General features: G+C 37.4%; 2 protein-coding genes across 5 annotated transcripts in view; both read left to right on the top strand.

Moving 5' to 3' along the window:
- Window positions 1-811: 811 nt before the first annotated feature.
- On the top strand, window positions 812-3568 carry LOC106935438 (14-3-3 protein beta/alpha-1-like). The gene is made up of 6 exons (XM_015015900.1): window positions 812-926; window positions 1969-2270; window positions 2355-2478; window positions 2899-3062; window positions 3254-3349; window positions 3439-3568. The coding sequence occupies exons 2-6, from the start codon at window positions 1977-1979 to the stop codon at window positions 3493-3495; spliced, it is 735 nt and encodes a 244-aa protein (XP_014871386.1). The 5' UTR covers window positions 812-926; window positions 1969-1976; the 3' UTR covers window positions 3496-3568.
- Window positions 3569-4980: 1412 nt separating this feature from the next.
- LOC106935437 (embryonic polyadenylate-binding protein-like) overlaps window positions 4981-12121 on the top strand; it is a 17172-nt gene continuing 10031 nt past the window's right edge. For 2 of the 4 annotated variants that reach the window (XM_015015897.1, XM_015015896.1), the window contains exons 1-7: window positions 4981-5550; window positions 7926-8130; window positions 8640-8833; window positions 8920-9035; window positions 9976-10071; window positions 11230-11369; window positions 11458-11552. In XM_015015897.1, the coding sequence (XP_014871383.1) occupies window positions 7938-8130; window positions 8640-8833; window positions 8920-9035; window positions 9976-10071; window positions 11230-11369; window positions 11458-11552 (834 nt within the window). In that variant the 5' untranslated portion in view covers window positions 4981-5550; window positions 7926-7937. The remainder of the gene's footprint in view (window positions 5551-7925; window positions 8131-8639; window positions 8834-8919; window positions 9036-9975; window positions 10072-11229; window positions 11370-11457; window positions 11553-12121) is intronic. The other 2 variants (XM_015015899.1, XM_015015898.1) reach the window with 1 other exon arrangement.

Genomic DNA, 12121 nt, shown 5'->3' with positions numbered 1-12121 from the left:
TAACATCAAATTAGGTTCATAGCTTAACTAGGTACTTACTCTGTAGGAAGTATTTGAAACTGCTGTTTATCATGAATGATATGCATACCACCATTTTATTTCTATTTTTATGTTTTGCAAAAACAGGATGGATACTTCTTCTTCCATGGGATCTTGATATTTATGAAAGAGCACATTGCTTTCAACTTTATGGCAAGAAAATTGGAACAAAAGTAAAAATATTGGTACTTTTAGTGCCAATATGTCATGAAATTTCAATTAAATTATTCAAGGAAAAACCTGAAAATCTGCAAAAAGCCGCATTTGTTATTATATCTATATTTAAAAGCATTAACTTGACTCTTTATCATTTTTAGCTAAAGTTAAGAGCCATTGTATGGTGCCCAAAAAGCCATCTGCGGCTTTAGAGCAGGTTGGACACCTTGGATAGAGGATGCAGAAGACAGTACTAAATAGAGTCACATGATATGTTCGCTATGGTGACGCTTTAGGAGAAGAGAGAAGAGTCTAATTTAATAACATACAGACTTTAATTATGTGGATTTGAACAAACTTTCATGCTTAGAGAAATTTTGCAATCACACTCTGAAGTTAGAAATCAGTTCTATCTCAGTACGAGGCCTAGAAGATCTATTACAGATTATATAAGAAGTATGAAAACATTAAAAACATACATACAGGCTAATTTACTCGTTTTGAAACGGAAATAAGTTAACTTAGTCTTCGTAAACGATGTTTTATCTTCGGCAGAAAAGCGGCGCCTGCATTACGTAAGGCAGATGTGTGGTGAGAAAGGAGGAAACAGAAGTGCCAGTGTAGCGGAAGTGGTACTGCCCTGAACGCTGAGCGAGACGGAGGACGGAGGCTGAATCGTCCAGAGAGTGAAAAAAACGACAAAAAAAGCAGGATAAAAAGTCACCAATTTTGTAAGTGTAATTACCTAGCGCGTCTGAAAATCGCACGATAGCACTACCTTTTCATTGGTAATTCGGCGGGAGAAGAGCTGTTTTTCATCGTGTGCGGCTGGATCCTGTTGAGAAGCCATCATAACCGAGAGGCTAGGCTAGCTGCTAACCGACGGTCGGATTCCATGACACTTTGTTCTGACAGGCTCGGCAGCCTGGGCGGGCCGAGTCTTACAGCTGGGGAAAATACGTTAAAACGTTCACGCAGCTCACCGAATTGCCACGATTTGTTCTCGTCTGGTTTAACAGTTCCACAAGAAGAATCATTGCTGTCCCGTTCTTGTTTTAAATAATTTAACGTGGCCGTGGAAATTTTCTCCACTGGCCTAGCGAAAGGCAGCGGCAGCCAGGCGACGGTAGCTAGCCAACTGTTAGCTTCTCCATTCGCTTTGCGTTATCACGACAGATTAGCTCTCTGCGCGTTCTCTAGTCAATTAAGGACACACCCTTAAATGTAATCTAATAGAAAACTTAAACCACTTCTGGCGTATTTGTCAAAATAGTGTTAATATTGGGCCATTAAATACGGCAGCCCGCTAGCGCTACTAGCAACCTCAGGGGAGGGCATTAAAGGCTGACTCGGGAAAGCTTCGGTTGGTTTTGTAGATTGGGGGATTAATTTGAAATATATTGGCCCAATAAAACAGTCACGAGTGTTAAATATAAGCACCTTACACTTGTGCATGTTGACGAGTGAGCAGACATCAGGTTAGGGATGTAAGAGAAGAGTCAAGTTTGGGGAGCGCTACGAACGAGCTAACAGCTAAACCTTAGCTAGTGATGTGTATGGCTGACCCAGTTGCCAGGGGGCCCAGTTCAAACTTATACATCATTTCTGTATAACATAATGATTTCTACAATTATAGAGTTAGCAAATTGTTTTAATTTCAACAGAAAGTTATAATTATTCCATAGAAATGTGAACTGTCCACCTTAAAATATGATTACCCATGTGTACTGTTCCCATATCTAGCTCTTGACATTACCTCTTCTTTTTTTCCAGTCTAGAAAATGGATAAGAACGACCTGGTACAGAAGGCCAAGCTTGCTGAGCAGGCTGAGCGCTACGATGACATGGCTGCAGCCATGAAGTCAGTGACAGAGCAAGGCGCAGAGCTGTCGAATGAGGAGCGTAACCTTCTCTCTGTGGCCTACAAGAATGTGGTTGGGGCACGTCGTTCGTCCTGGCGTGTAATTTCCAGCATCGAGCAGAAGACTGAGGGCAATGACAAAAAACAGCAGATGGCACGTGAATACCGGGAGAAGATAGAAGCTGAACTGCAAGAAATCTGCCATGATGTGCTTGTAAGCGTTTAATTGTGAGAACTGTGCCCTTTCTTGTGTTCAAGGGGATGTTTCTAAACTGGTTATCTCATGTATTGTTTTCAGGGGCTACTGGACAACTATCTCATTGCCAACGCATCTGCTGCTGAGAGCAAGGTGTTCTACCTGAAGATGAAAGGCGACTATTATAGATACCTTTCTGAGGTTGCATCTGGGGAGTCTAAGAAGGGTAATTATATTATTTCAACATTGCTATGTGTAAGAATGTTTAACCTGACTTGAAAAATAGGGATTTGAAAGATGATTAAAACACTCATGAAAATCCTGATTCTCAAAAGTCTGTTTCAACAAAACAATTGCATTTTTTGTCAAACTGGAACATTTCTTTTAACAGAATCTTTTCTGCTTCAAAATTCAGTCACTTTTTTACTTTGGTAATATTTCCTTAACAGAAATCAAAGGAAAACACAAAACGTCTCATAACTTGAGTTGCATACTACATTAGCGTTTGAGATGTTTTTTATGTAAACTTTTTAAAGTATTGTGCTTAGACAGCATATTAGTTTCTTTGCTTTTTTTTGCTGCTCTCAGGTCTACTTTAAAAGTTTGTGAATAATCGACAATTTCATTTTTTTTTCTGCTAATACAGATACAGTGGATAACTCCCAGCAGGCGTACCAGCAAGCTTTTGACATTAGCAAGGGGGAGATGCAGCCAACACACCCCATTAGGCTTGGCCTGGCCCTCAACTTCTCAGTCTTCTATTATGAAATCCTCAACAACCCGGACAAGGCCTGTAGCCTGGCTAAGACGGTATGTGCCAAACCCTAATAACAATCTACTTCTAGTCTTTTATTTTATGTAAGACTATGGCAAACTGATTGACGATCAGTTTTAAATTTTACATTTTGGAGATGGTATATAAATCAGAGGAATTTAGACCAGCTATTTGTGGAAGTCTAAGTTTTGTTTTTGTGGATTTTTTAATTTTTTTGTTCTATCAGGCATTTGATGAAGCAATTGCTGAACTCGACACTTTGAACGAGGACTCTTACAAAGACAGCACCCTGATCATGCAACTACTAAGGGACAACCTGACTGTGAGTTCCATATTTGGGATATCCTGTGTGATCTTGATGTCTTTCCTGACAAATATTACTATAACTTTTCTCTTGCTTTCTTTCCTCAGCTGTGGACATCAGAAAACCAGGCAGATGAGGGAGAGACCGGAGATGGGGAAAACTAATGGAATTGCACTGTTAATCCACCTACACTCTTATCTTAAACACAGACAGCTTATATACATCCCCCCCTCCACTCCATCAGCCCCTCCCACTTCTGTATGACAAGCAGCCTGAATTGCTCCTGACCAACTAGTTTACCCCTCTCAGTTCACTGTGAGGTGACAGGGTAATTTTCAGTTGTTAGCAGATTCAGTCACTTTGTGGAAACATGTTGTATTGATTAGTGAGTCCATGTTGCTGTTGTTTTTGTCAGCTTCGTGTGTAGGTCTGTATGTAGTGAGCGTGAAAGTGCGAGCGAGTGTGAAATGATTGCGCGCGTGTGTGTTTCTGGGGGGGAGGGGGGTGTTGTGAATTCGAATCGTCCTTCCAACTTCCTTTGTCCCAGCTAGTTTGGTGTGCATTTTTCATCCCTTTTTTTTTTTGTTACTTTTCTTATTTGTGATTCCTCATGATATTTACAGGTTTTATTGTATGGTAATTAAACTGGCAGTTGATTTCCACCAAACACTGTGATGGTAGGCTTTCCATTTGCTTCACAACCGTCAAAATATTTTTTTTATTTTTTTTATTTTTCTTTTGTTTTTGTTCCAGACACGTACGATCCTATATTCAGTTAACTGCAATTCTGCTGTGGGCTCATACAGAAAGGAGGCAGGCTGTATTGTGACACTGACATCTTGGTGTAATATTCCTTGATCATGTTCACAAATTCAGTTTTCAAGTTCTAAGGGACCCCGTAAATTGTCATAATAGGTTTGTTCAGACATAAGACATTCCACATTATTAGGCATCTTGAAAACAGCAGTGCTCCTTATTGTTTTTTGAACTAAGTATAGATTGTCATTGTAGTTTTCTCACTGTTCTGGTGCTGCTTGATCTCAGTACAATGAAAATTGTATGCGTAAATGTGGTTCCATGTATTTTGCAAGATTGACTATCATCTGTATGTAAAACCTAAAGTAACCTTTTATTGATGTTAATTGAAAATGTCTTGCCACACTGTATCAACCCTGCTTGCAAAATATTCCTCTTAAAGCGGTTGTTTTCTCCAAAAAAGCTTTTGTGCCTGGCTTTCTCTTGCAGCCTCCTGCATTTTTTTTCCTTTTAAGGTAGCAGCATCTGCTTGTTTAAAATCTCATAGAACGAGTTAGACCACAAAAATATAAACCCTGACCTCAGTTTTTACCCAGGTGAATCTCTCGGCTGTTAAAGATAGCTGGTGGGAATAATTGCCTCTAAAAATCAGGTTTTAGAAGGTGAAAAGAAGCTCAGTGTCACAATACCATGTATCACCACTACATTCCACATTACTGTAGTTGAAGACACCATTCCACGTTATAGCTGGCGGTCTGTTTACTCTGACAATGCTCCAATAAATTGAAATCTTTTGTTGGGGGGAAAAAAAAAATAAAAAAATTATGTCAGTTCATTATTTTGCTTGATGAAAATGCAGTTAGTGAATGTGGAACGAAGCCTGTCTGTATATCAGGTATTTACTTGCTTTGTTTTTACTGACAAGTCTTATGGCTAAAATTTGCTTCTGTAACAGTCTATTACCCAGTGCACACACGTGGTTGTGAAAATTTAGAATAGCTATTAAAAAAGCAGTGATGAAATGGAGATAAACAATGGTTGGTGTAATTCTAGCTTTGTGTTTATGTATCTTAAAACCATTCTAGTTTCACTATACATGTAAGAAATAGGAAAGTGTCAAAGACCATTCAGTGAAATAAAGTTTCGTTTAAGATAAGAGGCAAATTACGTCTTTATTTCTGTTCACAAAGTCCTGTTAATTTTTTTAAATGTATCAAACGTGGCTTTAAATATATGGACTCGTTCAACTGCATGTATTTTTATTACTAAGCTAAGATCTAGTTTTTATCGCGGAATGTGACGTCCTTTCTGTCGGTGCCTTCTCACGTCTTAATTGAAATTACATTGCGCGGAGCAAGCGTGCAGGTGTTCGGAGATGCTAATTAAATCAAAACAAGCTGAGGTTCACGTGGAAAGTGTTCACAAACTGCTGCGCTGAATAAAAAGACATCCTCGTTTTAAATGTAAGTTTATCTAGTTTGTAACGTTAAGCTGTATTTATTTGTAGAACCTTGCTAGTTTCTTTCAGTGCGTGATGCGCACGCGGGGTAACGAAATTTAGCTAACGACTGTTTTAGCTTAATGTTTTTTCTATGATTGTTGCTTGTACCGTTAGCTACATCATAAAATTTTTAAATGTCTTTTCTTCCCCGTTTTTATGTTAAGAGAATAGTTTTATCAACATTTAAGCTGGAAATCTTCTTTCCACTGTTTAACTACTACGGAGTATCAGATTGCTTCTTTAGCGCTCTACGTTTTAATGTGAAATCCTCCTAATGTTACCAAAACGTTTCTAATTTTGAGTGGGGAAAAAAGGCTCCATTCAACAAATCTTTGTGAATTCGCTTTAGATTTAATTTATACCGAGGTGTCTACATAAGTGAGAATATAGTCAAGTTAATTTGTTCCAGCAATTCAGTAAAAAAAAAAAAAAGTTTATAGATCTAGATTACTCTGTTTTAAGCTTCCACTTAACACAGAGACATAGTTTTATTTTGATTAAGGCTCACAATAAAAACTTTATATTTAGGAATCATAAGCCAAATTGAACAAAGGATATCAATACCGAAATGTTGGCTCTTTGAAAGGATGTGTCTGTGCTGCTATATGCACTAACTATCTGGTCCTGCATGAATTACTACATCAATGCAGCAGAATGGATTCAGGAGGAGATCGGTCGCTGTAGGTGCACCGATTGCAGTTTTTTGGTCTATTGATTTTTAAGAAGCCTGGCCGCCAATTCCTAAATTTTTAGTGTTTGAAATGTTGCTAAATATAGCAAGAAATTAACTGAGCTGGCAACAGTGGGGTGACCATTGTCAAACGTGCAGACATGAACTGGTGAGTAGGTCTGTCAGACAAACCTCTCTCACAGCAGAGCAAAAAAGGACAGTGGTTGATAAGATTGTCTTTACATGTATCCACCAATCTACCAAAATTAAGAAAATTGGGGCTAATTTACTGGTGCATCCCTAGAATGAATACATGGTTGGTATGAAATATCCACTACTAGATGAAAAACAGTCTGTATTCTGAATTGGCATAATATTTGTCTTAATCCATAATAATATTATGCTATTCAAGGCATGTTCTTAAAGTTGCTGCTCTGACATGTTTTCAGTGGATGGTATGGTCGGAAATTTGTCTCATTGTTTTAAAATATGTATTAGTTCTATATTTTAAAAATGTAGCAAATTAAAACATCTACACATTGTGGTAATATAAGTTTTAGAAATATCTCATTCATTAAACAAAAACAATTAAGTAAACTATGAGTTATTGGGTAAGACCATTTTGCTTATTAATCAACTACAGTGATATATTTAATAAACCTGATATTGGTGTGTTTGACAGTGTGTGCAGATGCCACGTCTAGCATCTCCATAAAGGTAATCTTCGATGGAAAGTATGAGGTGATGTAAGATCTTGTGGTAGAAATCTTTGCCGAGTTTGGACTTTAGAAAAAACAGTGGCTTCACACAAGCAGCCACTGTTGCTGCATAAACCAGTGTCATGTTTAAAGTCTTCACACAGACTTTAAACTAAACATGCTTGTTTAAAGTTTCCACTCAGTGTGGAAACTTTTTAAACTAGACAAGTTTAAGCAAAACTTGGGTTCTGTGCTTTTTTGCTCTTCCTCTAGTTTCCTGGGCCTTAACTTCCAAGTGCAATGCAAAACTTATTTTTATCTCAAAAGCAGACTTTAGACAACCGAGCAACATTCACATCCTTTTTCCCCCCTCTGACATCTTGAGATTTAGGAGTGGCTTAATATAAGAAATATAACAGTTGTTCCCCACGTCCTGAACACATCTGTGAGATGTTTCCTCCCGAAGCACTGACTAATCAAGGTGTTCACCTTATTTAACTTTTTAAGTGCTTCTACTTAAAAAAGTTAAATAAGGTTTTCTTCACATTCCTGTCAAGACTGCAGCTCTTCCTTAATGGCCCAAATTAGCAGAAATAAATGTGTGAAATGTAATGATGAATGCATCTTCAGTGTGAGCATCTCTTATTGTTTCAAATGACCAAAATTGACATTTATGGAGACGCTCCAGCTTGAGGTCCACCTGTACTATATTTGTCTTCTAAGCGAAGCACAACTCCCAGTTTTCATAATTTACATTAGATGAAATTAGTTTTCCTTTTGCTAAGATAATCTCTATTTGGAACCACTCAAATGTTTGAACAAACCTAATTTAGAAATGGCAGGTGTGAAAATGTCACTGAGTGTAAGGTTACGAAATACTGAAGTAGAAGTAAAACATGCAATAGTTTCCCTAAAGTAAACTAGCAATGCGTTCTACTCTCTATAACCCCCTACTAATTTTTCATCCAGCTGGTACGCAACATGAATGGCAGTGGTCCAGCGTATCCTCTGGCCTCTTTGTATGTCGGGGACCTGCACCCTGATGTTACAGAAGCCATGCTGTATCAGAAGTTTTCTCCTGCTGGACCCATCATGTCGATCCGCGTGTGCCGGGACATCATCACCCGCAGATCCCTAGGATACGCCTATATAAACTTCCAGCAGCCAGCTGACGGTACATCCACCTTTATTGTTGCAAAACAGTGGCACAATTAAATATTTTAGCAAAGAAGTTATATTTATACTATTTTTCATATTGCTGTTTCTGTATTTTATGAGATTTACCTGCTTTAGCTATTTATAGCCAAATTCCTTCATCAGCATATCATCAGTGCTGCATAGGCATGATAATGAGGCATTCATTTAAGAAATGATGCATCTAAAAGTTGCAGGGTGATGGACTTGCTAATCCATATCTACAGAAATGTGAATAAACACAGCTGGATGTTGATTCAAAATCCCCTGGATGTATAATAACTTAAAGAAAATATGAATATTCATCAGAAATCTTGTTTTTATGCTTTAATACATGGATGCCCTTAATTATTTTGTTAAACTGAGCAAAGACAGACTGTAGATTAGAAAACCTTTGCTAGAGAGTACAGTATTGCATTTGATGTGTAGTTGTGGCTTATTTTTGATGCTTCTTCCTTCATGTTTTAATTTTTTTAAAATTATTTTTAGCGGAGTGTGCCTTAGATACGATGAACTATGACGTCATTAAGGGTCGACCCATTCGGATAATGTGGTCTCAGCGTGACCCAGGTCTCAGGAAGTCCGGTGTGGGAAACATCTTTATCAAGAACATGGATGAGTCCATTGACAACAAGGCGCTGTATGATACCTTCTCTGCCTTTGGCAATATTTTATCCTGCAAGGTAGGCCTTTTTTTTTTTTTTTCTTTGAAAATTGTTGTATAAATTTTCTTTTGTTAGCATGACTCAAACTATCTGGATTTTTGTAGGTTGTCTGTGATGAGAAGGGATCAAAAGGCTATGGCTTTGTTCACTTTGAGACTCAGGAGGCTGCAAATCGGGCCATTGAAACAATGAATGGGATGCTTCTGAATGACAGGAAAGTGTGAGTAAACTTTCACTGAAACTGCTTTTTGCAAATAAGTCCATCTGAGGGCTATAGACTCACTTGTTGCACTGGTGGCACTTAACTTTCTTTTTCAGTGAGCTGCACCACAACAATACTGAAGTGCACCTAAGTTCTCACAGTTTCTGTCCTCTCTCTTTCTAGTGGTGCTGCTTCAGGAATGATTTGAGTGCCTTTTGAGATGCTGTTACCAGCCAGGCTGGTTGTTGTACATCATTTTGGCAGTCTTTTTTTTTTATGTGTGTGTGTCTGAGGCCCGTAAGCTGGGCTATACAGAGTTGCCAAAATGTTCACATTGTGACCTAAAAAGGTCACAATGTGTACCTTTTGTGGTCTAAAGAAGATGCATAGCGCTACCAACGCCAGAGCAATCCTCTAACGTTGGGTGCTTTTCCCTTGTAGTCAATACAATATGTATTTCAATACCATCCATGGTGCATTAAAGAAATATAAGTTGTAGATATAGAGTAGTTGGGATTCTATTCACTTCTCATCCATAATTCACTTAGTGAAAATCTGTCATTGGATGATGTCGTATGGTTAGGTTGAATTAATACGCATAGAGATGAGGTTCAAATTCACCTGTGGCTGGAGAGACAAATAATCACCTTACTGTACGAGTAGAAAGTGTCATATCTAAGGGACGTTTTGATTGGTGGTGTTTTACCTTGAATGAGAGCATGGAAGACAGTTTAACAGAAATGCAAAAAGTTAGGCGCACCAGTGCAATCAAGGAGAAAAAGGTGATTGTTCTCCAAAGACTTTGTCATATGTGTGACTAGATTAGTCACATGAGCCCTTTGTCTAAACCTGAGGCCAGGCAAAGAAGTGAGCAGATTTTAATTGTGCTGCTTTTTTAAAGAAAGACTTTTTGCAGATGACTTCTCCATGTGTCTTTTTGTTGTTGTTGTTTGCTCAGTCAAAAGATGGGTAAAAAGGAATCTGGTATTGTCAACCCAAAGGACCGTTTCCTGTGGGAAAAATGTCAGTTCTCCCAGCTTAGGTCAGCAAATAGGTAGGATCTTTGTCTAGGTTTGTTGTTCATGTTTGTATTTTAATTAGTCATGAAGGTAAAACTGATGCACAAACTTTAATTAAACCATATTAATTCTGAAGCTGAAGTATTAAGTGTTGTAGTGAGATATTGTTTGTTACATTTTGCCATTACAACCAAAATCCTTGTATTTTATTGGGATTTTATGCGAGACCTAAACACAAACTAGTGGGTAACTAAGAGGTGGAAGGAAAGTGATGAATACTTTTTAAAATTCTTCTAAATTAAAATCTACTCTCTTCAGTAAATGCAGTGTTCAAACACCTTGTGCTGCAATTATCACTAGTGGTGAGTCAGACTGCAAGACAGGGATGTCCAAAGTACGGTTCTGTATGGCCCTGACCAGTGTTCACAAATGGCACAAAATAAGTCTGCCAACATAGGTGATTGATGCAGACAACGATTTTTAAAAATATTTATTTGCATGATTTTCACAGACAAATCATAAAATGGAATTTTTTTTTAGCTGTAGCAGATTGTATTTTTTTCATTAACCTGTCTTTTTTTTTCTTTCACTTTAATTTAATAATAAATTGAATCACAAGTATTTAGCAGATTTCTGTGTCTTTTATGCATTTTATGTCTAACAATTTTATCGCACATGACAAGGCATCGCACTTGCACTAGCTTTTATTTAGGGGTATTGAAGATGCCTGAATACAAGTAATGGTACTTTTTAACCATTCATTATTTTTCTTCCACTTCACAATTATGCATTGTTGATTTGTCACCTAAAAATAATATAGTAAAGTATGCTGAAGTTTGTGGGAAAAGTGTGGAAATTGGGTATCCAGAAATCATGCTTAATTTTAAGATTTAAAAGTTGTTAAAAAACAAAACAAACAAAATCATTGACAGTTTTATTTCAAGATTTTATAAACAAAGTTATCAAATTTATTAAACAATCTGTATTCAATGTAAATAATCCAATCCACATTTTAAAATCTTTGGATTATGTTTTGAATTGAATCTAATACAAGTTGGTCTAGATGCCACAAAATGTCAATACTGAACCATAATCCAACCTCAGCATGATTAAAAATGTTGTAAATGTAAATCTGACATATTTTTGTCATATTTAATTTGTTGTCTGGTTGGGTTTCTTGGCTTTGTCTCCAGGTTTGTTGGCCACTTCAAGTCTCGCAAGGAAAGGGAAGTTGAGTTTGGCTCCAAAGCTATGAAGTTTACCAATGTCTACATCAAGAACTTTGGAGAGGACTTCACTGATGAGAAACTGAAGGAGGTTTTTTCTGCTTTTGGTAAGGAAATTCAGATTCTTCTTGATGACTGGATCTGCCAGAGCAATGTGTTTTATTATTGGTAGATCTTTAACCCATTTACCTTCAGGGAGGACCCTCAGTGTGCGAGTGATGAAGGACGAGAAGGGCCAATCAAGAGGGTTTGGGTTTGTCAACTATGCTCACCATGAGGATGCTCAGAAGGTAGAAAATGCCAGTTGGCTTTGTTTTATCAGACTGACTATAAACCAGTTGTTTTTTTTTAAACTATGTACTGTGGCTATTGGTACAAGTATCGTTAATAATTTTGATGTCCAAATGAAATAATAACTTTGATTTGAACTTTCATATAACCTTATCTTAAAAGGTAGTTTTCTGGGAACCAGTACTATTACCAGGGTAGAAAATACCCCAGAAAGCAGCCCTTTTAAGGACACAGCTCTGTTTAGATCGACACTGAACCATATGTGAAATTTTGTGATAGGATAATTAACATCTCCTAATGGATCAATTTTCCAAGCATTTTTTTTTCAGTTGTCTCAATTTAAATTTCCCTGTATTTAAGTTTGGCACATATAAACCCAGTCACTCATACTGAACAGTTTATACTTGAATAAAACCATCTAACCTTGGTGGAGGTATTGGTTAAATGTATTAAATTAAATACTGACGCTATCTGTGGTTACTAAAGGAGTAACGATCAGGCCAAAGTCCTTTTCTTTTGTCACGGCTTAAAAACCCAGATGTACAGTTTACCAAAGCAAAAACACGCC

This window comes from Poecilia latipinna, unplaced genomic scaffold, assembly GCF_001443285.1.
Source record: "Poecilia latipinna isolate Pla-1442-1.1 unplaced genomic scaffold, P_latipinna-1.0 Scaffold1964, whole genome shotgun sequence".
Taxonomy (NCBI): domain Eukaryota; kingdom Metazoa; phylum Chordata; class Actinopteri; order Cyprinodontiformes; family Poeciliidae; genus Poecilia; species Poecilia latipinna.
The sequence above is the reverse complement of the archived record's forward strand: the minus strand, read 5'-3'. Positions and strand labels throughout refer to the sequence as shown.

Coding starts and splice junctions, on each gene's coding strand:
- LOC106935438 (XM_015015900.1), top strand. CDS start 1,977: ATGGATAAGAACGACCTGGTACAGAAGGCCAAGCTTGCTGAGCAGGCT. Junction 2,271..2,354: donor AAATCTGCCATGATGTGCTT/GTAAGCGTTTAA, acceptor TATTGTTTTCAG/GGGCTACTGGACAACTATCT. Junction 2,479..2,898: donor ATCTGGGGAGTCTAAGAAGG/GTAATTATATTA, acceptor CTGCTAATACAG/ATACAGTGGATAACTCCCAG.